The 24,362-nt window shown below is 46.4% G+C and overlaps 1 protein-coding gene across 1 annotated transcript in view; it reads right to left on the bottom strand.

Annotated features, from left to right (window-relative positions):
• LOC106588075 (aminopeptidase N) overlaps positions 1-24,362 on the bottom strand; it is a 64,494-nt gene that overhangs the window by 22,920 nt on the left and 17,212 nt on the right. The window contains exons 3-11 of the mRNA XM_014176742.2: positions 24,096-24,238; positions 23,068-23,210; positions 19,739-19,865; positions 18,812-18,966; positions 14,612-14,725; positions 12,428-12,571; positions 4,718-4,783; positions 828-893; positions 487-662 (exon numbers count right to left, since the gene is read on the bottom strand). Of these exons, the coding sequence (XP_014032217.1) occupies positions 487-662; positions 828-893; positions 4,718-4,783; positions 12,428-12,571; positions 14,612-14,725; positions 18,812-18,966; positions 19,739-19,865; positions 23,068-23,210; positions 24,096-24,238 (1,134 nt within the window). The remainder of the gene's footprint in view (positions 1-486; positions 663-827; positions 894-4,717; positions 4,784-12,427; positions 12,572-14,611; positions 14,726-18,811; positions 18,967-19,738; positions 19,866-23,067; positions 23,211-24,095; positions 24,239-24,362) is intronic.

Raw genomic sequence — 24,362 nt, 5'->3', positions numbered from 1 at the left:
TCGCTGTTGGGGGTCTAACTGCCTCGACGTTGGGGGGTTAACTGCCTCGACGTTGGGGGTTAACTGCCTCGACGTTGGGGGTTAACTGCCTCGACGTTGGGGGTTAACTGCCTCGACGTTGGGGGTTAACTGCCTCGACGTTGGGGGTTAACTGCCTCGCTGTTGGGGGTTAACTGCCTCGCTGTTGGGGGTTAACTGCCTCGCTGTTGGGGGTTAACTGTCTCGCTGTTGGGGGTTAACTGCCTCGCTGTTGGGGGTTAACTGCCTTGATGTTGGGGGTTACCTGCCTCGCTGTTGGAGGTTAACTGCCTCGCTGTTGGGGGTTAACTGCCTCGCTCAAGGGCAGAACGGCGGATTCTTCCACCTTCCCGGCTCGGGGATTACAACTAGCGACCTTTGGGTCACTGGCCCAACGCTCTTAACCTCTACGCGACCTGGTCTGTGGTAAAACAGCATCACACAACCGAGATCAAGAACAATATTTACTTGTATGGAGAAGGTCTGTCCACTACAGAGTCAGGGTCCAGGAGGAAGTGCTTCTGGGTAATGTGTCCCGTGGCCGTATCTATGGTAACCACCGGGAAGCCCATCTGAAGGATCCAGCGGTTCATGATGTCGTGCACCGTGTGAGGTAGACTCATCCCTGGAGTGGTGAGGACTGCCTTTCAGAGGATGGAACACACAAGAACACCTTAACAGACAGAGGACAACACCACCGTCTCTACGGTCGTTCAAGACAGAGAGGACGACGGCACCGTCTCTGGTCGTTCAAGACTGATTTAATGACAGAGAGGACAAACGGCACCCGATAAGAAAATAGGACTTACTTTCTGAAGATGATCCCAGAGATCTGAATACACTGTGTTGTTGAAGGCAAACTCATTCAGGTACGACTGAGAGAGAGAGAGAGAGAGAGAGAGAGACAGAGAGAGATTACTGTACAGTAGTCACTAAGACAGGATCTGTTTACTGTAGTCACTAAGACAGGATCTGTTTACTGTAGTCACTAAGACAGGATCTGTTTACTGTAGTTACTAAGACAGGTTAGTGTACTGTAGTTACTAAGACAGGATCTGATTACTGTACTGTAGTCACTAAGACAGGATCTGTTTACTGTACTGTAGTCACTAAGACAGGTTACTGTACTGTAGTTACTAAGACAGGATCTGATTACTGTACTGTAGTTACTAAGACAGGTTACTGTACTGTAGTTACTAAGACAGGATCTGATTACTGTAGTTACTAAGACAGTAACTACAGTACAGTAAACAGATCCTAAGACAGGTTACTGTACTGTAGTTACTAAGACAGGATCTGATTACTGTACTGTAGTTACTAAGACAGGATCTGTTTACTGTAGTTACTAAGACAGGATCTGTTTACTGTACTGTAGTTACTAAGACAGGATCTGTTTACTGTACTGTAGTTACTAAGACAGGATGTTACTGTACTGTAGTTACTAAGACAGGATCTGATTACTGTACTGTAGTTACTAAGACAGGTTACTGTACTGTTGTTACTAAGACAGGATCTGATTACTGTAGTTACTAAGACAGTAACTACAGTACAGTAAACAGATCCTAAGACAGGGTCTGATTACTGTAGTTACTAAGACAGGATCTGTTTACTGTACTGTAGTTACTAAGACAGGATCTGATTACTGTACTGTAGTTACTAAGACAGGATCTGATTACTGTACTGTAGTTACTAAGACAGGATCTGATTACTGTAGTCACTAAGACAGGATCTGTTTACTGTACTGTAGTTACTAAGACAGGATCTGATTACTGTACTGTAGTTACTAAGACAGGATCTGATTACTGTAGTCACTAAGACAGGATCTGTTTACTGTACTGTAGTTACTAAGACAGGTTACTGTACTGTAGTTACTAAGACAGGATCTGATTACTGTACTGTAGTTACTAAGACAGGTTACTGTACTGTAGTTACTAAGACAGGATCTGATTACTGTAGTTACTAAGACAGTAACTACAGTACAGTAAACAGATCCTAAGACAGGTTACTGTACTGTAGTTACTAAGACAGGATCTGATTACTGTACTGTACTCACTAAGACAGGATCTGATTACTGTACTGTAGTTACTAAGACGGGATCTGATTACTGTACTGTAGTTACTAAGACAGGATCTGATTACTGTACTGTAGTTACTAAGACAGGATCTGTTTACTGTACTGTAGTTACTAAGACAGGATCTGATTACTGTACTGTAGTTACTAAGACAGGATCTGTTTACTGTACTGTAGTTACTAAGACAGGAACTGATTACTCTATAGCAGTGGTTCTTAACCTTGTTGGAGGTACTGACCCCCACCAGTTTCATATGCGCATTCACCGAACCCTTCTTAATTGGAAAAATAAAATTCAAAACATAGGTATATATTTTACTGGAGCACAAAATGAACCGTGCATCAACATCAGTGTTCAAAGAACAAAACCATTAAAACATGATTTTCACACAAAAACAAAAACATAATAATAAATATTTACTGCAAATCAGTTTGACTTCTACTGTTGCCTTTCAGAGACCAGTTCAGAAATGCGCGGCTTCACCTTGGCAAGTGCCACTCTCATGTCATTTTCACAACAAAGTCTGTTCCTTTTCTTCGTTTTTATGTCCAGCATCCTCGAAAAGGATTGCTCGCAAAGACATGTTGTAACAAACGGTATGAAAATCTCCAGAGCTTCCTTAGCAATAACAGGGTACGTTACCATTTGTTGAAAACCAAAACGTTGAGAGCGTTGTTGTTCTGAAGAGTTGCTGTTGAACCTGGCTCTGCTGAATTTCAATGATTTCATCGAGGTATTCATCATTGACATCTGTTGTCTCAACACTAAACGTGAACGGCTGTCTCACCCATGCTGGATATGACTCTCTTGTAGGGAAGTATCCGTCGAGAGACTTTGCAAGCTCATCTATGTGCGTGGCAATTGCTTGCTACAGTTCCGCGGGTACAGAAATGTCTCCGGTTCCAGATACATCTTCGATCTTACTTACACAGTCGTCCAGCAGGGGAAAGTTTGCGAAGTGATCGTCGTTTCCATAACGGTAGCTTTTTTTGAAAAGCCTTCAGGTTTTCTTCCGCTTCGATGATGTTGACTCCACCGGCCTGCGTCTGTTGATTGAGATGATTGAGAGCTGCGAAGATATCAGCCATGTACGCTAAAATGAGAATGAACTCAGAATTTTTTAAGCAATCTGCATGACGATGTTGGTGCTCTTGCAAAAACAGGGCTAATTCCACACGCACGGCAAAAACACGATTCAGCACCTGTCCCCGGGATAACCACCGAACGTTAGAATGGTACAGAAGTACCTCGAATTCAGAGCCCATTTCTTTACACAGCTCACTGAAGATGCGGTGCCTCAGAGCACTATTTCGCACATAGTTCACGAATTCCACCACAATTTTTAATACTTATGCCAGTTTTGGAGTCAAGGTTTTTGTTGCCAACGCATGCCTGTGCAGAATACAATGCGTAACAATGATGTGTGGTGCATCGGCTTTCACTAGCGCACCAAAACCAGACTTTCTTCCCAGCATGACTGGAGCTCCGTCCGAACAAACTGCAGAAACCATATCCCACGAAAGATTGTTGTCTTTGAAGAAGTCATCCACAAGTTTCTTCACATCGGCTGCCTTAGTTGTTGTCGTAAGAGGCTTACAAAATAAAAAATCTTCCTTTATCACGTCGTCTTTCACATAGCGCACAAATACAGCAAGCTGGCTTAGATTGGAAACGTCTGTGGTCTCGTCGAGTTGAAGGCTGAATTTTGCCGGGCTTGAAATCAGATCTGCAACTACTTGAGCCAAGATGTCTTTGCTCATGTCCTCTATTCTGTCGCTAATGGTGTCATTTGAAAGAGGAATTTGGGATAACTTAACTTCAGCCGCTTTTCCCAGCATGATATTCGCCATCTTCAACACAGCTGGTTTTATGAGTGTTTCACCAATGGTGTGTGGTTTGCCCTGCTTTGCGATCAGGTAAGCAACTTCGTACGATGCTGTGAGGATCGGTTTGTTGATGGGTACAAAGCCGAGAACAGGCAGAGTAGCCTTTTCATCGAATCTGGCTCTCTTCACCTTGAATTCAGCGAGCGTTGTGTTCTTGTATTGTCCATCTCCATGCAGCTTAAGGAAGTGTTCTCTTAGTTTTGCCGGTGCTAGACTAGAATTGCTCAACTTGGCATTGCAAATCATGCAGTTAGGACGCTGACTCTCATCACGTTCCGTTATACATGTGAATCCATATTGTACATATTCGTCCGACCACTTTCTTTTTTTGCTCGACATAGTTAGTATGAAGGGATTAAAATATTAAGAAAGAAATCACACGACGTACCATCACGACAGTCACAATTGGACTACTGAGCGCGCCAAATTCCCTGCAGCACAGATAGGCCAAGCGATGTTGCGTGATCACCTGCAGCCAATGATGGCCAAGCGGGGCGTGTCATCACGAATCATATGAGTCGGGTGTGTGTCTTGACCTCCGCCGAACCCCTGAGACTGACTCACCGAACCCCTGGGGTTCGATCGAACCCAGGTTAAGAACCACTGCTCTATAGTTACAATATATTAACTACTGTACTATATACTATATAGTTATACTATACTCACAGTGAGTCCCCTGGTCAATATACTGTAACTATACTCACAGTGAGTCCTCTGGTCAATATACTGTAACTATACTCACACTAAGTCCTCTGGCGAAGACGGGCTCTGTCAGGAAGTCAGAAAGCATCCTTAGAACTGCAGCTCCCTGGGAGGAAGAGAACACAGGATTTGAGAAAGAGAAAAACATAGTGACATTGGATTAAAATGATTTTTCCAGTCAGATCAGGAAATATTCTGGGACCTCTAACCTCCCTACTACGCCAGAGAGAAGGTATAACCTCCCTACTACACCAGAGAGAGAAGGTATAACCTCCCTACTACACCAGAGAGAGAAGGTATAACCTCCCTACTACACCAGAGAGAGAAGGTATAACCTCCCTACTACACCAGAGAGAGAAGGTATAACCTCCCTACTACACCAGAGAGAGAAGGTATAACCTCCCTACTACACCAGAGAGAAGGTATAACCTCCCTACTACGCCAGAGAGAAGGTATAACCTCCCTACTACACCAGAGAGAGAAGGTATAACCTCCCTACTACACCAGAGAGAAGGTATAACCTCCCTACTACGCCAGAGAGAAGGTATAACCTCCCTACTACACCAGAGAGAGAAGGTATAACCTCCCTACTACACCAGAGAGAGAAGGTATAACCTCCCTACTACACCAGAGAGAGAAGGTATAACCTCCCTACTACGCCAGAGAGAAGGTATAACCTCCCTACTACACCAGAGAGAGAAGGTATAACCTCCCTACTACACCAGAGAGAGAAGGTATAACCTCCCTACTACACCAGAGAGAGAAGGTATAACCTCCCTACTACACCAGAGAGAGAAGGTATAACCTCCCTACTACACCAGAGAGAGAAGGTATAACCTCCCTACTACACCAGAGAGAGAAGGTATAACCTCCCTACTACACCAGAGAGAGAAGGTATAACCTCCCTACTACACCAGAGAGAGAAGGTATAACCTCCCTACTACACCAGAGAGAGAAGGTATAACCTCCCTACTACACCAGAGAGAGAAGGTATAACCTCCCTACTACACCAGAGAGAGAAGGTATAACCTCCCTACTACACCAGAGAGAGAAGGTATAACCTCCCTACTACACCAGAGAGAGAAGGTATAACCTCCCTACTACACCAGAGAGAAGGTATAACCTCCCTACTACACCAGAGAGAGAAGGTATAACCTCCCTACTACACCAGAGAGAGAAGGTATAACCTCCCTACTACACCAGAGAGAAGGTATAACCTCCCTACTACACCAGAGAGAAGGTATAACCTCCCTACTACACCAGAGAGAGAAGGTATAACCTCCCTACTACACCAGAGAGAGAAGGTATAACCTCCCTACTACACCAGAGAGAGAAGGTATAACCTCCCTACTACACCAGAGAGAAGGTATAACCTCCCTACTACACCAGAGAGAGAAGGTATAACCTCCCTACTACACCAGAGAGAGAAGGTATAACCTCCCTACTACACCAGAGAGAGAAGGTATAACCTCCCTACTACACCAGAGAGAAGGTATAACCTCCCTACTACACCAGAGAGAGAAGGTATAACCTCCCTACTACACCAGAGAGAGAAGGTATAACCTCCCTACTACACCAGAGAGAAGGTATAACCTCCCTACTACACCAGAGAGAGAAGGTATAACCTCCCTACTACACCAGAGAGAGAAGGTATAACCTCCCTACTACACCAGAGAGAGAAGGTATAACCTCCCTACTACACCAGAGAGAGAAGGTATAACCTCCCTACTACACCAGAGAGAGAAGGTATAACCTCCCTACTACACCAGAGAGAGAAGGTATAACCTCCCTACTACACCAGAGAGAGAAGGTATAACCTCCCTACTACACCAGAGAGAGAAGGTATAACCTCCCTACTACACCAGAGAGAGAAGGTATAACCTCCCTACTACACCAGAGAGAGAAGGTATAACCTCCCTACTACACCAGAGAGAGAAGGTATAACCTCCCTACTACACCAGAGAGAGAAGGATATAACCTCCCTACTACACCAGAGAGAGAAGGTATAACCTCCCTACTACACCAGAGAGAGAAGGTATAACCTCCCTACTACACCAGAGAGAGAAGGTATAACCTCCCTACTACACCAGAGAGAGAAGGTATAACCTCCCTACTACACCAGAGAGAGAAGGTATAACCTCCCTACTACACCAGAGAGAGAAGGTATAACCTCCCTACTACACCAGAGAGAGAAGGTATAACCTCCCTACTACACCAGAGAGAGAAGGTATAACCTCCCTACTACACCAGAGAGAGAAGGTATAACCTCCCTACTACACCAGAGAGAGAAGGTATAACCTCCCTACTACACCAGAGAGAAGGTATAACCTCCCTACTACACCAGAGAGAGAAGGTATAACCTCCCTACTACACCAGAGAGAGAAGGTATAACCTCCCTACTACACCAGAGAGAGAAGGTATAACCTCCCTACTACACCAGAGAGAGAAGGTATAACCTCCCTACTACACCAGAGAGAAGGTATAACCATGGAGTACCCAGCTTGTGTTCTACAGTGAGATACTCTACCAGTCCCTGTTATTTATGTGGTCTAGAACAGAGAAAAACCTTGCAGTAGTTGGTGGTGTTGAACATCTTGTTAACTGTGTTACCTTCTCAACAAACACTCTATTCCTCCAGGTAGCTATTACTCTTTCCAATGTCAAGACAACTTCATTTACTGATTGGACAGAGAGCAGAATTTGCCAATCCATCGAGATGGACTTCCATTGTAGTCGTCCAAGTTGTTTACTGGCCAGCAAGCTGAGAATTAATGATCAATTAGCTGATATAGCAACTACTGAATCTGAACCAAAATTAATCAAAGATTTTCTGTTTCTATAAGAACAGCTCTGATTGTAAATCCACACCAAGCCACCCCTGTTTCTATAGGAACAGCTCCGATTGTAAAGCCACACCAAGCCACCCCTGTTTCTATAGGAACAGCTCTGATTGTAAATCCACACCAAGCCACCCCTGTTTCTATAGGAACAGCTCTGATTGTAAATCCACACCAAGCCACCCCTGTTTCTATAGGAACAGCTCCGATTGTAAAGCCACACCAAGCCACCCCTGTTTCTATAGGAACATCAGGACTGCGATTACTCACCACGGACTGGCAGAATCCTTCTGGACATCAGTGATTACTCACCACGGACTGGCAGAATCCTTCTGGACATCAGGACTGCGATTACTCACCACGGACTGGCAGAATCCTTCTGGACATCAGGACTGCGATTACTCACCACGGACTGGCAGAATCCTTCTAGACATCAGGACTGCGATTACTCACCACGGACTGGCAGAATCCTTCTAGACATCAGGACTGCGATTACTCACCACGGACTGGCAGAATCCTTCTAGACATCAGGACTGTGATTACTCACCACGGACTGGCAGAATCTTTCTAGACATCAGGACTGCGATTACTCACCACGGACTGGCAGAATCCTTCTGGACATCAGGATTACTCACCACGGACTGGCAGAATCCTTCTAGACATCAGGACTGCGATTACTCACCACGGACTGGCAGAATCCTTCTGGACATCAGGACTGCGATTACTCACCACGGACTGGCAGAATCCTTCTAGACATCAGGACTGCGATTACTCACCACGGACTGGCAGAATCCTTCTAGACATCAGGACTGCGATTACTCACCACGGACTGGCAGAATCCTTCTAGACATCAGGACTGCGATTACTCACCACGGACTGGCAGAATCCTTCTAGACATCAGGACTGCGATTACTCACCACGGACTGGCAGAATCCTTCTAGACATCAGGACTGCGATTACTCACCACGGACTGGCAGAATCCTTCTAGACATCAGGACTGCGATTACTCACCACGGACTGGCAGAATCCTTCTAGACATCAGGACTGCGATTACTCACCACGGACTGGCAGAATCCTTCTAGACATCAGGACTGCGATTACTCACCACGGACTGGCAGATACCTTTTTTTCCTTTAACAGTCTGACGACCCCGATGCGAACGACATACTGCTTTATTCGGGAACAGGCCCAGATCCCCGTGATTTGCGTGAAGAGAAGGCGGAGAAAAAGGGGCCGGAGGGCGGGGCTGCCTTCTGAGAGTTCGTAGGCGATCGAATAAACCCCCACTTCCTTCCATTCTGCTAGCAAACGTGCTAATCTTTGGAGAATAAAATCGATGACCTACGCGGAAGATTACACTACCAACGGGACATTCAAAACTGTAATATCTAATGCCTCACTGAGTCGTGGCTGAATGATGACACTATCAACATACAGCAGGCTGGTTATACGCTGCACCAGCAGGATAGAACAGCGGCGTCTGGTAAGACAAGGGTCGGCGGACTATGTATTTTTGTAAATAACAGCTGGTGCACGATATCTAAGGAAGTCTCGAGCTATGGCTCGCCTGAGGTAGAGTATCTCATGATAAGCTGTAGACCACACTACCTACCAAGAGAGTTTTCATCTGTTTTTTTTCGTAGCTGTTTACATACCACCCCAGTCAGAGGTTGGCACTAAGACAGCACTGAATGAGCTGTATTCTGCCATAAGCAAACAAGAAAACGCTCACCCAGAGGCGGCACTCCTAGTGGCCGGGGACTTTAATGCAGGGAAACTTAAATCCGTTTTACAACATTTCTATCAGCATGTTAAATGTGCAACCAAAGGGGGAAAAAAAACTCTAGACCACCTTTACTCCACACACAGAGATGCATACAAAGCTCTCCCTCAATCTCCATTTGGCAAATCTGACCATATTTCAATCCTCCTGATTCCTGCTTACAAGCAAAGCAGGAATCACCAGTGACTAGATCAATAAAAAAGTGGTCAGATATTTTAAATATTTTTTTTATTAAACCTTTCTTTAACTAGGGTAGTCGGTTAAGAACAAATTCAGATTTACAATGACGGCCGACCCCGGCAAAACCCAGACGACTCTGGGCCAATTGTGCGCCAACCCTATGGGACTCCCAATCACAGCTGGATGTGATGCAGCCTGGATTCAAACCAGGTACTGCAGTGACATCTCTTATACTGAGATGCAGTGTCTTGGACCACTGCGCCACTCAGGATGAAGCAGATGCTAAGCTACAGGACTGTTTTGCTAGCACAGAGTGGATAATGTTCCGGGATTCCTCCGATGGCATTGAGGAGTACACCATATCAGTCATTGGCTTCATCAATAAGTGCATCGATGACATCAAGGCTAGAGCTGCCGCTTTCAAGGAGCGGGACTCTAACCCGGAAGCTTATAAGAAATCCCGCTACGCCTTCCGACAAACCATCAAACAAGCAAAGCTTCAATACGGGACTAAGATCGAATCGTACGACACCGGCTCTGATGCTCGTCGGATGTGGCAGGGCTTGCAAACAATTACAGCCTACGAAGGGAAGCACAGCCGAGAGCTGCCCAGTGACACGAGCCTACCAGATGAGCTAAACTACTTCTATGCTCGCTTTCGAGGCAAATAACACTGAAACATGCATGAGAGCACCAGCTGTTCCGGAAGATTGTGTGATCACGCTCTCAGCAGCCGATGTGAGTAAGACCTTTAAACAGGTCAACATTCACAAGGCCGCGGGGCCAGACGAATTACGAGGATGTGTACTGCGAGCATGCACTGACCAACTGGCAAGTGTCTTCACTGACATTTTCAAACTCTCGGGGAAGGTGTGGTGTGGTACGGGGAAGGTGTGGTACGGGGAAGGTGTGGTACGGGGGGGTCTCTGGTCATTGTGGGGGAGGGAGGGTGTGATTGGTTGAATCAAGGGATGGATGGTGGAGGGAGGGTGTGATTGGTTGAATCAGGGGATGGATGGTGGGAGGGGCACTGATCCGTTTCTGAGTGGGATGGGAAGGGGTGGGAGGCATGCTTTCCTCGGGTCTAAAACATGGAGAACCACAGAGAACTTTGCTGTAGGAGATGGTCTAGAACATGGAGAACCTTGCTGTAGGAGATGGTCTAGAACATGGAGAACCATAGAGAACCTTGCTGTAGGAGATGGTCTAGAACATGGAGAACCTTGCTGTAGGAAATGGTCTAGAACATGGAGAACCATAGAGAACTTTGCTGTAGGAAATGGTCTAGAACATGGAGAACCATAGAGAACCTTGCTGTAGGAGATGGTCTAGAACATGGAGAACCTTGCTGTAGGAAATGGTCTAGAACATGGAGAACCATAGAGAACCTTGCTGTAGGAGATGGTCTAGAACATGGAGAACCATAGAGAACTTTGCTGTAGGAGATGGTCTAGAACATGGAGAACCTTGCTGTAGGAAATGGTCTAGAACATGGAGAACCATAGAGAACCTTGCTGTAGGAGATGGTCTAGAACATGGAGAACCATAGAGAACCTTGCTGTAGGAGATGGTCTAGAACATGGAGAACCATAGAGAACCTTGCTGTAGGAGATGGTCTAGAACATGGAGAACCATAGAGAACCTTGCTGTAGGAAATGGTCTAGAACATGGAGAACCTTGCTGTAGGAGATGGTCTAGAACATGGAGAACCATAGAGAACCTTGCTGTAGGAAATGGTCTAGAACATGGAGAACCTTGCTGTAGGAGATGGTCTAGAACATGGAGAACCATAGAGAACCTTGCTGTAGGAAATGGTCTAGAACATGGAGAACCTTGCTGTAGGAGATGGTCTAGAACATGGAGAACCATAGAGAACCTTGCTGTAGGAGATGGTCTAGAACATTGAGAACCATAGAGAACTTTGCTGTAGGAGATGGTCTAGAACATGGAGAACCTTGCTGTAGGAGATGGTCTAGAACATGGAGAACCATAGAGAACTTTGCTGTAGGAGATGGTCTAGAACATGGAGAACCTTGCTGTAGGAGATGGTCTAGAACATGGAGAACCATAGAGAACCTTGCTGTAGGAAATGGTCTAGAACATGGAGAACCATAGAGAACCTTGCTGTAGGAGATGGTCTAGAACATGGAGAACCTTGCTGTAGGAAATGGTCTAGAACATGGAGAACCATAGAGAACCTTGCTGTAGGAGATGGTCTAGAACATGGAGAACCATAGAGAACCTTGCTGTAGGAAATGGTCTAGAACATGGAGAACCATAGAGAACCTTGCTGTAGGAGATGGTCTAGAACATGGAGAACCATAGAGAACCTTGCTGTAGGAGATGGTCTAGAACATGGAGAACCATAGAGAACTTTGCTGTAGGAGATGGTCTAGAACATGGAGAACCTTGCTGTAGGAGATGGTCTAGAACATGGAGAACCATAGAGAACTTTGCTGTAGGAGATGGTCTAGAACATGGAGAACCATAGAGAACCTTGCTGTAGGAGATGGTCTAGAACATGGAGAACCATAGAGAACCTTGCTGTAGGAAATGGTCTAGAATATGGAGAACCATAGAGAACCTTGCTGTAGGAGATGGTCTAGAACATGGAGAACCTTGCTGTAGGAAATGGTCTAGAACATGGAGAACCATAGAGAACCTTGCTGTAGGAGATGGTCTAGAACATGGAGAACCATAGAGAACCTTGCTGTAGGAAATGGTCTAGAACATGGAGAACCATAGAGAACCTTGCTGTAGGAGATGGTCTAGAACATGGAGAACCTTGCTGTAGGAAATGGTCTAGAACATGGAGAACCATAGAGAACCTTGCTGTAGGAGATGGTCTAGAACATGGAGAACCATAGAGAACCTTGCTGTAGGAGATGGTCTAGAACATGGAGAACCATAGAGAACTTTGCTGTAGGAGATGGTCTAGAACATGGAGAACCTTGCTGTAGGAGATGGTGTTGAACATCTCACTGATCTCGTCAGGCCGGTTGACTTCCTCCTCTTTACGGGACAGAGGATGAGACGAGGCCAGGGCGTCCACAGCAAACACCTTGTGGACCTCATACAGGATGATCAGCTCTTTCTAGGGAGAGAGAGAGGGAGAGAGATCAGTCTTACTGTACTCTATATGATCTGAGTAATCCTCCTGTAAGGGTGATCAGTCTTACTGTACTCTATATGATCTGAGTAATCCTCCTGTAAGGGTGATCAGTCTTACTGTACTCTATATGATCTGAGTAATCCTCCTGTAAGGGTATCAGTCTTACTGTACTCTATATGATCAGAGTAATCCTCCTGTAAGGGTGATCAGTCTTACTGTACTCTATATGATCTGAGTAATCCTCCTGTAAGGGTGATCAGTCTTACTGTACTCTATATGATCTGATGAATCCTCCTGTAAGGGTGATCAGTCTTACTGTACTCTATATGATCTGATTAATCCTCCTGTAAGGGTGATCAGTCTTACTGTACTCTATATGATCAGATTAATCCTCCTGTAAGGGTGATCAGTCTTACTGTACTCTATATGATCAGATTAATCCTCCTGTAAGGGTGATCAGTCTTACTGTACTCTATATGATCTGAGTCTCAGCCTCCAGTATTTATGCTGCAGTAGTTTATGTGTCGGGGGGCTAGGGTCAGTCTGTTACATCTGGAGTATTTCTCTTGTCTTATCCGGTGTCCTGTGTGTATTTAAATATGCTCTCTCTAATTCTCTCTTTCTCTCTTTCTGTCTTTCTCTCGGAGGACCTGAGCCCTAGGACCATGCCTCAGGACTACCTGGTATGATGACTCCTTGCTGTTCCCAGTCCACCTGGCCGTGCTGCTGCTCCAGTTTCAACTGTTCTGCCTGCGGCTATGGAACCCTGACCTGTTCACCGGACGTGCTTGTTGCACCCTCGACAACTACTATGATTATTATTATTTGACCATGCTGGTCATTTATGAACATTTTAACATTTTAACATTTTGACCATGTTCTGTTATAATATCCACCCTGCACAGCCAGAAGAGGACTGGCCACCCCTCATAGCCTGGTTCCTCTCTAGGTTTCTTCCTAGGTTTTTGGCCTTTCTAGGGAGTTTTTCCTAGGGAGTTTTTCCTAGCCACCGTGCTTCTTTCACATGCTTTGCTTGCTGTTTGGGGTTTTAGGCTGGGTTTCTGTACAGCACTTTGAGAATATCAGCTGATGTACGAAGGGCTATATAAAAATAAATTTGATTTGATTTGATTTGAGTAATCCTCCTGTAAGGGTGATCAGTCTTACTGTACTCTATATGATCAGACTAATCCTCCTGTAAGGGTGATCAGTCTTACTGTACTCTATATGATCAGAGTAATCCTCCTGTAAGGGTGATCAGTCTTACTGTACTCTATATGATCAGACTAATCCTCCTGTAAGGGTGATCAGTCTTACTGTACTCTATATGATCAGAGTAATCCTCCTGTAAGGGTGATCAGTCTTACTGTACTCTATATGATCAGAGTAATCCTCCTGTAAGGGTGATCAGTCTTACTGTACTCAGATTAATCCTCCTGTAAGGGTGATCAGTCTTACTGTACTCTATATGATCAGAGTAATCCTCCTGTAAGGGTGATCAGTCTTACTGTACTCTATATGATCTGAGTAATCCTCCTATAAGGGTGATCAGTCTTACTGTACTCAGAGTAATCCTCCTGTAAGGGTGATCAGTCTTACTGTACTCTATATGATCAGAGTAATCCTCCTGTAAGGGTGATCAGTCTTACTGTACTCTATATGATCTGAGTAATCCTCCTGTAAGGGTGATCAGTCTTACTGTACTCTATATGATCAGACTAATCCTCCTGTAAGGGTGATCAGTCTTACTGTACTCTATATGATCTGATGAATCCTCCTGTAAGGGTGATCAGTCTTACTGTACTCAGAGTAATCCTCCTGTAAGGGTGATCAGTCTTACTGTACTCTATATGATCTGATTAATCCTCCTGTAAGAGTGATCAGTCTTACTGTACTCTATATGATCTGATGAATCCTCCTGTAAGGGTGATCAGTCCTACTGTACTCAGATTAATCCTCCTGTAAGGGTGATCAGTCTTACTGTACTCAGATTAATCCTCCTGTAAGGGTGATCAGTCTTACGATATTCCAGGTGGGTTCAGCGTAGTCAGCTCCTAGATACTCGACGTAGGAGGCAAAGCCCTCGTTCAGCCACAGGTCATTCCACCATCTCAGAGTCACCAGGTTGCCAAACCACTGTGGACAAAGGAACATGTGACACTTAGGGAACAATCACATACAAAATGGCCACCTATTCCCTATGAAGCAGTGCATTACCTTTGGCCAGCTCTGACCAATATTAATAATTAGGTGGGTACTTGTATTGGTCCGATTTCACGCATATACAAGTACATATTAATACAAAGGTGTGAATTGGAAATGTGTTTTTTTTTTGCATTTCATTGTAAATTCAGCACCTGTTGTATTCGCTGCTTGTGACCAAAACATTTGATTTGATTCCCCCAACTCACCCTAGGAGAATGTGGTCAAGGCCAAGGTCTGCCAGGATCAACGGCGACCCTGGAGCAATTAGGATTATTAAGTGACTTGCTTAAGGGCACATCGACAGAATGTTCACCTTGTCAGCTTGGGGTTGAACTAGAGACCTTTCGGTTACTGGCCCAACGCTCTAACCACTAGGCTACCTGCTAGTTACTGGCCCAACGCTCTAACCACTAGGCTACCTGCTGGCCCAACGCTCTAACCACTAGGCTACCTGCTGGCCCAACGCTCTAACCACTAGGCTACCTGCTGGTTACTGGCCCAACGCTCTAACCACTAGGCTACCTGCTGGCCCAACGCTCTAACCACTAGGCTACCTGCTGGCCCAACGCTCTAACCACTAGGCTACCTGCTGGCCCAAAGCTCTAACCACTAGGCTACCTGCTGGTTACTGGCCCAACGCTCTAACCACTAGGCTACCTGCTAGTTACTGGCCCAACGCTCTAACCACTAGGCTACCTGCTGGCCCAACGCTCTAACCACTAGGCTACCTGCTGGTTACTGGCCCAACGCTCTAACCACTAGGCTACCTGCTGGCCCAATGCTCTAACCACTAGGCTACCTGCTGGCCCAACGCTCTAACCACTAGGCTACCTGCTGGCCCAACGCTCTAACCACTAGGCTACCTGCTGGCCCAACGCTCTAACCACTAGGCTACCTGCTGGCCCAAAGCTCTAACCACTAGGCTACCTGCTGGTTACTGGCCCAACGCTCTAACCACTAGGCTACCTGCTAGTTACTGGCCCAACGCTCTAACCACTAGGCTACCTGCTGGCCCAACGCTCTAACCACTAGGCTACCTGCTGGTTACTGGCCCAACGCTCTAACCACTAGGCTACCTGCTAGTTACTGGCCCAACGCTCTAACCACTAGGCTACCTGCTGGTTACTGGCCCAACGCTCTAACCACTAGGCTACCTGCTGGCCCAATGCTCTAACCACTAGGCTACCTGCTGGCCCAACGCTCTAACCACTAGGCTACCTGCTGGCCCAACGCTCTAACCACTAGGCTACCTGCTGGCCCAATGCTCTAACCACTAGGCTACCTGCTGGCCCAATGCTCTAACCACTAGGCTACCTGCTGGCCCAACGCTCTAACCACTAGGCTACCTGCTGGTTACTGGCCCAAAGCTCTAACCACTAGGCTACCTGCTAGTTACTGGCCCAACGCTCTAACCACTAGGCTACCTGCTGGTTACTGGCCCAACGCTCTAACCACTAGGCTACCTGCTGGCCCAACGCTCTAACCACTAGGCTACCTGCTGGTTACTGGCCCAACGCTCTAACCACTAGGCTACCTGCTGGTTACTGGCCCAAAGCTCTAACCACTAGGCTACCTGCTAGTTACTGGCCCAACGCTCTAACCACTAGGCTAGCTGCTGGTTACTGGCCCAACGCTCTAACCACTAGGCTACCTGCTGGTTACTGGCCCAACGCTCTAACCACTAGTCTATCTGCTGGCCCAACGCTCTAACCACTAGGCTACCTGCTGGCCCAACGCTCTAACCACTAGGCTACCTGCTGGCCCAACGCCATAACCACTAGGCTACCTGCTGGCCCAACGCTCTAACCACTAGGCTACCTGCTGGTTACTGGCCCAACGCTCTAACCACTAGGCTACCTGCTGGTTACTGGCCCAACGCTCTAACCACTAGGCTACCTGCTGGTTACTGGCCCAACGCTCTAACCACTAGGCTACCTGCTGGTTACTGGCCCAACGCTCTAAAAACTAGGATACCTGCTGGTTACTGGCCCAACGCTCTAACCACTAGGCTACCTGCTGGTTACTGGCCCAACGCTCTAACCACTAGGCTACCTGCTGGTTACTGGCCCAACGCTCTAACCACTAGGCTACCTGCTGGTTACTAGCCCAACGCTCTAACCACTAGGCTACCTGCTGGCCCAACGCTCTAACCACTAGGCTACTTGCTGGCCCAACGCTCTAACCACTAGGCTACCTGCTGGTTACTGGCCCAACGCTCTAACCACTAGGCTACCTGCTGGTTACTGGCCCAATGCTCTAACCACCAGGCTACCTGCTGGTTACTGGCCCAACCCTCTAACCACTAGGCTACCTGCTGGTTACTGGCCCAACGCTCTAACCACTAGGCTACCTGCTGGTTACTGGCCCAATGCTCTAACCACTAGGCTACCTGCTGGTTACTGGCCCAGTGCTCTAACCACTAGGCTACCTGCCGGTTACTAACCCACATGCCGGTTATTAGCCAAACACTCTAACCACTAGGCTACCTGCTGGTTACTGGCCCAATGCTCTAACCACTAGGCTACCTGCTGGTTACTGGCCCAACCCTCTAACCACTAGGCTACCTGCTGGTAACCAAGATAGACCACAGCCCATCGTTTCAAATGGGAACCAATTAGTCATAGTGGGCAGAACAAGCAAGGAGGTGGGCAGAACCAAGCAGGAGCTAGCGAGATCCTATTGGCGCGTTCTAGCATGTATTTGCATATTTCCATTAGGGAACGCCTTCTTTGTGAAGTGCACGTGTGCAATAACTCACTTTGCCTTTGCACTCCTTCTAAACAAGTACATTTTTTAAAGCTTTGGCAAAGAGTAAAGTCTGCTAAACTTAGTCCACTCTGTTAGTAACATAATCTAGTTTTGAGAACAAAAAATTGGATTGAGATTAAACGTTTAATCGATGAGAAAATTAGCCGAATGTCTGGCCAAAATCCACTTCTCCCACCGCCGGCAACTGGGCTTCCTCTCACTACCATATTGTTCTATCTGTGGTGCTGCTACTGCTGCTACTACTGCTACTGCTGCTGCTACTGCTACTGCTGCTGCTACTGCTACTACTGCTACTGATACTACTGCTGCTACTACTACTGCTACTACTACTGCTGCTACTACTACTGCTACTACTGCTACTGCTACTACTGCTACTACTGCTACTGCTACTACTGCTACAGCTACTACTGCTGCTACTACTGCTACTGCTACTACTGCTACTGCTACTACTGCTACTGCTACTACTGCTACTGCTACACTGCTACTGCTGATACTACTGCTGCTACTACTACTGCTACTGCTACTACTGATACTGCTACTGATACTACTGCTGCTACTGCTACTGATACTACTGCTGCTACTACTACTGCTACTGCTACTACTGCTGCTACTGATACTACTGCTGCTACTACTACTGCTGCTACTACTGCTACTGCTACTGCTACTACTGCTGCTACTACTGCTGCTACTACTGCTGCTACTGCTACTGTACTGCTGCTACTACTACTGCTGCTGCTACTGCTACTGCTAGGTAGTGAGTGGAAACGCCAAGCGGATGCTTCACATTTATACATCTGATGAAATATCGGCCTCATTGTTCTATCTGTGCTCTAACCGCTACGCTACCTGGAGCTCATGTTGTGGACCTTAGTCATCCTCCCGAGCAATGTTGCTCCATGCAGGATGTGATGTCATAGGTTGGACAGGAAGTACAGTAATGTCATAGGTTGGACAGGAAGTACAGTAATGCCATAGGTCGGACAGGAAGTACAGGGATGTAATAGGTCGGACAGGAAGTACAGGGATGTAATAGGTTGGACAGGAAGTACAGTGATGTCATAGGTTGGACACTAGGTACAGTAATGTCATAGGTCGGACAGGAAGTACAAGGACGTAATAGGTTGGACAGGCAGCACAGAGATGTCATAGGTCGGACAGGAAGTACAGGGATGTAATAGGTTGGACAGGAAGTACAGAGATGTAATAGGTCGGACAGGAAGTACAGAGATGTCATAGAGAACACACTACCATATGAGCCAGTTCGTGAGCCACCACAGACAAGACTGTCTCTTTGTTTCCAACAGAGGAGATGGCTGGATCGTACAGCAGAGCTGTCTCTCTGTAGGTGATCAGTCCCCAGTTCTCCATGGCTCCGGCACTGAAGTCAGGCAGAGCTATCTGGTCTACAGGGGAAAAAGACAATAAAGGAGACCTAAATGGTACCCTATTCCCTTTATAGTGCACTACTTTTGACCAGAGCCTTAGTGCACTTTATAGGGAATAGGGAGCCATTTGGAACGTAGACAACAATCTGTTTTAAGGAGACTTAGTTTCACAGAGTATACTTCTAAGTGTAGGCCTACATGTGTATAAATGCACTCATGGACCTGAGGTCTGAATGCTAAGCTAACTTACCTGACAGGTCTGAATGCAAAGCTAACTTACCTGACAGGTCTGAACGCTAAGCTAACTTACCTGACAGGTCTGAATGCTAAGCTAACTTACCTGACAGGTCTGAATGCAAAGCTAACTTACCTGACAGGTCTGAATGCAAAGCTAACTTACCTGACAGGTCTGAATGCAAAGCTAACTTACCTGACAGGTCTGAATGCAAAGCTAACTTACCTGACAGGTCTGAATGCAAAGCTAACTTACCTGACAGGTCTGAACGCTAAGCTAACTTACCTGACAGGTCTGAATGCAAAGCTAACTTACCTGACAGGTCTGAACGCTAAGCTAACTTACCTGACAGGTCTGAACGCTAAGCTAACTTACCTGACAGGTCTGAATGCAAAGCTAACTTACCTGACAGGTCTGAACGCTAAGCTAACTTACCTGACAGGTTTGAATGCTAAGCTAACTTACCTGACAGGTCTGAACGCAAAGCTAACTTACCTGACAGGTCTGAATGCTAAGCTAACTTACCTGACACGTCTGAATGCTAAGCTAACTCACCTGACTTGGACAGCGGGTAGCTGGCATTGTAGTATCCTTCATAAAACTGGAGCATTGGTCCTGTAACATTGAGAGCATAGTATCCGTGTCCCTCAGCTATAGCTTTCCTCCGAGCCCAGATACGGACCTGCAAACAATTAGCATCAACCATCAGTCATGACTACAGTCTAACCAAAGCAGTATCAGTCATGACTACAGTCTAACCACAGCAGTATCAGTCATGACTACAGTCTAACCACAGCAGTATCAGTCATGACTACATTCTAACCGCAGCAGGATCAGTCATGACTACAGTCTAAATAACCAGTCCTCTGTGGTGTACTACATAGGGAATAACCAGAGCCCTCTGTGGTGTACTATATAGGGAATAACCAGAGCCCTCTGTGGTGTACTATATAGGGAATAACCAGTCCTCTGTGGTGTACTATATAGGGAATAACCAGTCCTCTGTGGTGGACTATATAGGGAATAACCAGAGCCCTCTGTGGTGGACTATATAGGGAATAACCACAGTCCTCTGTGGTGGACTATATAGGGAATAACCAGTCCTCTGTGGTGGACTATGTAGGGAATAACCAGTCCTCTGTGGTGTACTATATAGGGAATAACCAGAGCCCTCTGTGGTGTACTATATAGGGAATAACCACAGTCCTCTGTGGTGGACTATATAGGGAATAACCAGTCCTCTGTGGTGTACTATATAGGGAATAACCAGTCCTCTGTGGTGTACTATATAGGGAATAACCAGTCCTCTGTGGTGTACTATATAGGGAATAACCAGAGTCCTCTGTGGTGTACTATATAGGGAATAACCAGTCCTCTGTGGTGGACTATATAGGGAATAACCAGTCCTCTGTGGTGTACTATATAGGGAATAACCAGAGTCCTCTGTGGTGTACTATATAGGGAATAACCAGTCCTCTGTGGTGGACTATATAGGGAATAACCAGAGCCCTCTGTGGTGTACTATATAGGGAATAACCAGTCCTCTGTGGTGTACTACATAGGGAATAACCAGAGCCCTCTGTGGTGTACTATATAGGGAATAACCAGAGCCCTCTGTGGTGTACTATATAGGGAATAACCAGTCCTCTGTGGTGTACTATATAGGGAATAACCAGTCCTCTGTGGTGGACTATATAGGGAATAACCAGAGCCCTCTGTGGTGGACTATATAGGGAATAACCAGTCCTCTGTGGTGTACTATATAGGGAATAACCACAGTCCTCTGTGGTGGACTATATAGGGAATAACCAGTCCTCTGTGGTGTACTATATAGGGAATAACCAGTCCTCTGTGGTGTACTATATAGGGAATAACTAGTCCTCTGTGGTGTACTATATAGGGAATAACCAGAGCCCTCTGTGGTGGACTATATAGGGAATATCCAGTCCTCTGTGGTGGACTATATAGGGAATAACCAGTCCTCTGTGGGGTACTATATAGGGAATAACCAGTCCTCTGTGGTGGACTATGTAGGGAATAACCAGTCCTCTGTGGTGTACTATATAGGGAATAACCAGAGCCCTCTGTGGTGTACTATATAGGGAATAACCACAGTCCTCTGTGGTGGACTATATAGGGAATAACCAGTCCTCTGTGGTGTACTATATAGGGAATAACCAGTCCTCTGTGGTGTACTATATAGGGAATAACTAGTCCTCTGTGGTGTACTATATAGGGAATAACCAGAGCCCTCTGTGGTGGACTATATAGGGAATATCCAGTCCTCTGTGGTGGACTATATAGGGAATAACCAGTCCTCTGTGGTGGACTATGTAGGGAATAACCAGTCCTCTGTGGTGTACTATATAGGGAATAACCAGTCCTCTGTGGTGGATTATATAGGGAATAACCAGTCCTCTGTGGTGTACTATATAGGGAATAACCAGACCTCTGTGGTGTACTATATAGGGAATAACCAGTCCTCTGTGGTGGACTATATAGGGAATAACCAGAGCCCTCTGTGGTGGACTATATAGGGAATAACCAGTCCTCTGTGGTGTACTATATAGGGAATAACCAGAGTCCTCTGTGGTGGACTATATAGGGAATAACCAGTCCTCTGTGGTGTACTACATAGGGAATAACCAGAGCCCTCTGTGGTGTACTATATAGGGAATAACCAGTCCTCTGTGGTGTACTACATAGGGAATAACCAGAGCCCTCTGTGGTGTACTATATAGGGAATAACCAGAGCCCTCTGTGGTGTACGATATAGGGAATAACCAGTCCTCTGTGGTGTACTATATAGGGAATAACCAGTCCTCTGTGGTGGACTATATAGGGAATAACCAGAGCCCTCTGTGGTGGACTATATAGGGAATAACCAGTCCTCTGTGGTGTACTATATAGGGAATAACCACAGTCCTCTGTGGTGGACTATATAGGGAATAACCAGTCCTCTGTGGTGTACTATATAGGGAATAACCAGTCCTCTGTGGTGTACTATATAGGGAATAACTAGTCCTCTGTGGTGTACTATATAGGGAATAACCAGAGCCCTCTGTGGTGGACTATATAGGGAATAACCAGTCCTCTGTGGTGGACTATATAGGGAATAACCAGTCCTCTGTGGTGGACTATGTAGGGAATAACCAGTCCTCTGTGGTGTACTATATAGGGAATAACCAGAGCCCTCTGTGGTGTACTATATAGGGAATAACCAGTCCTCTGTGGTGTACTATATAGGGAATAACCAGTCCTCTGTGGTGGACTATATAGGGAATAACCACAGTCCTCTGTGGTGGACTATATAGGGAATAACCAGTCCTCTGTGGTGTACTATATAGGGAATAACCAGTCCTCTGTGGTGTACTATATAGGGAATAACCAGTCCTCTGTGGTGGACTATATAGGGAATAACCAGAGTCCTCTGTGGTGGACTATATAGGGAATAACCAGTCCTCTGTGGTGTACTATATAGGGAATAACCAGTCCTCTGTGGTGGATTATATAGGGAATAACCAGTCCTCTGTGGTGGACTATATAGGGAATAACCAGTCCTCTGTGGTGTACTATATAGGGAATAACCAGAGTCCTCTGTGGTGTACTATATAGGGAATAACCAGTCCTCTGTGGTGTACTATATAGGGAATAACCAGAGTCCTCTGTGGTGTACTATATAGGGAATAACCAGTCCTCTGTGGTGGACTATATAGGGAATAACCAGTCCTCTGTGGTGGACTATATAGGGAATAACCAGTCCTCTGTGGTGGATTATATAGGGAATAACCAGTCCTCTGTGGTGGACTATATAGGGAATAACCAGAGCCCTCTGTGGTGGACTATATAGGGAATAACCAGTCCTCTGTGGTGGATTGAATTACCAAAACGTTGTTGTTCTCTATCGATCCAGTGATATGAGCGAAGTCGCTCACGATAAATGCCAGGAGGTATGTTGACATTCTTTTAGTGGGCTCAAATCTGGTCTTGGTGACTTCAGAGCCATCTATGGTGGTGTTGACGGTCTCTAAAGCATTGGAGAGAGAGAAGAGAAGGAAGGAAGAGAGATAGGGGTGAGAGAAGAGCAGATACAGAGAGAGAGAGGGAGAGGGAGAGAGGGACGAGAGAAGAGTAGAGAGAGAGAGAGAGAGAGAGAAAAACAGAGAGACAAAGACAGAGAGACAGAAAGAGAGAGAGAAGAGAGCAGAGAGAGGGAAGTGAGCAGAGAGAGGGAAGTGAGCAGAGAGAGGGAAGTGAACAGAGAGAGGGAAGTGAACAGAGAGAGAGACAGCAGAGAGCAGAGAGAGAGAGAGAGAGAGAGAGCGAGCAAGAGTTAGAGAGAGGGGTTGGGGGAAGATGAAGACAGAAAGGGAGGAGTTAACTCTACCATGGAAAGTTGAATGTTACCGTACAGGAACCATTAACAGCATTCTGTAGTTGATTTTCTCATTAAATGTTGTCAAGCGTTCTCATTCCTTCTGAGATGCCTTGAACCCCACAGTCCGTGTATAGTAGGGCTGTCCATATCAATAACAAGGCCGCAGCCATATTATACACCCTTCTTCCAAAATCTGCACTTGCACACTTCCAGTTGAGGATTGGAAAGCTTTGAGACTGGCTGGAGGTACTCCCACCACTGGCTGGAGGTAATCCCGCCACTGGCTGGAGGTATTCCCGCCACTGGCTGGAGGTAGTCCCGCCACTGGCTGGAGGTAATCCCGCCACTGGCTGGAGGTAATCCCGCCACTGGCTGGAGGTACTCCCGCCACTGGCTGGAGGTAATCCCGCCACTGGCTGGAGGTATTCCCACCATTGTTAAATCATGACGGGAAGCGTATCAGTGCAGACTTTGGGAAAGGGTGGAGAACGGTGAGGTAGCCCAAAGAGGGTGGTGTATAGGCTGTGAACTAACCAACGTCCCGGCCATTGGACAGAGCTACAGTTCCTCGTTGGTGGATGAGCGTAACGTGGAAGACGGCCTTCATGGCAGGTTCATCAAAACAGGGGAAGGCTTTCCTGGCGAACGTAGCCTGCATCTGAGACGTGGCTACAACTCTGGAAACAGATCATATTCAATATCACGTTACAGGATGAAAACTGTTCAGGCTGTCTAACTGAGAGGATTCATACCAACCAGGGGACTAACAGAGGATTCACACCAACCAGGGGTCTAACTGAG

Source organism: Salmo salar, chromosome ssa26 (assembly GCF_905237065.1).
Source record: "Salmo salar chromosome ssa26, Ssal_v3.1, whole genome shotgun sequence".
NCBI classification, from domain to species: domain Eukaryota; kingdom Metazoa; phylum Chordata; class Actinopteri; order Salmoniformes; family Salmonidae; genus Salmo; species Salmo salar.
The sequence above is the reverse complement of the archived record's forward strand: the minus strand, read 5'-3'. Positions and strand labels throughout refer to the sequence as shown.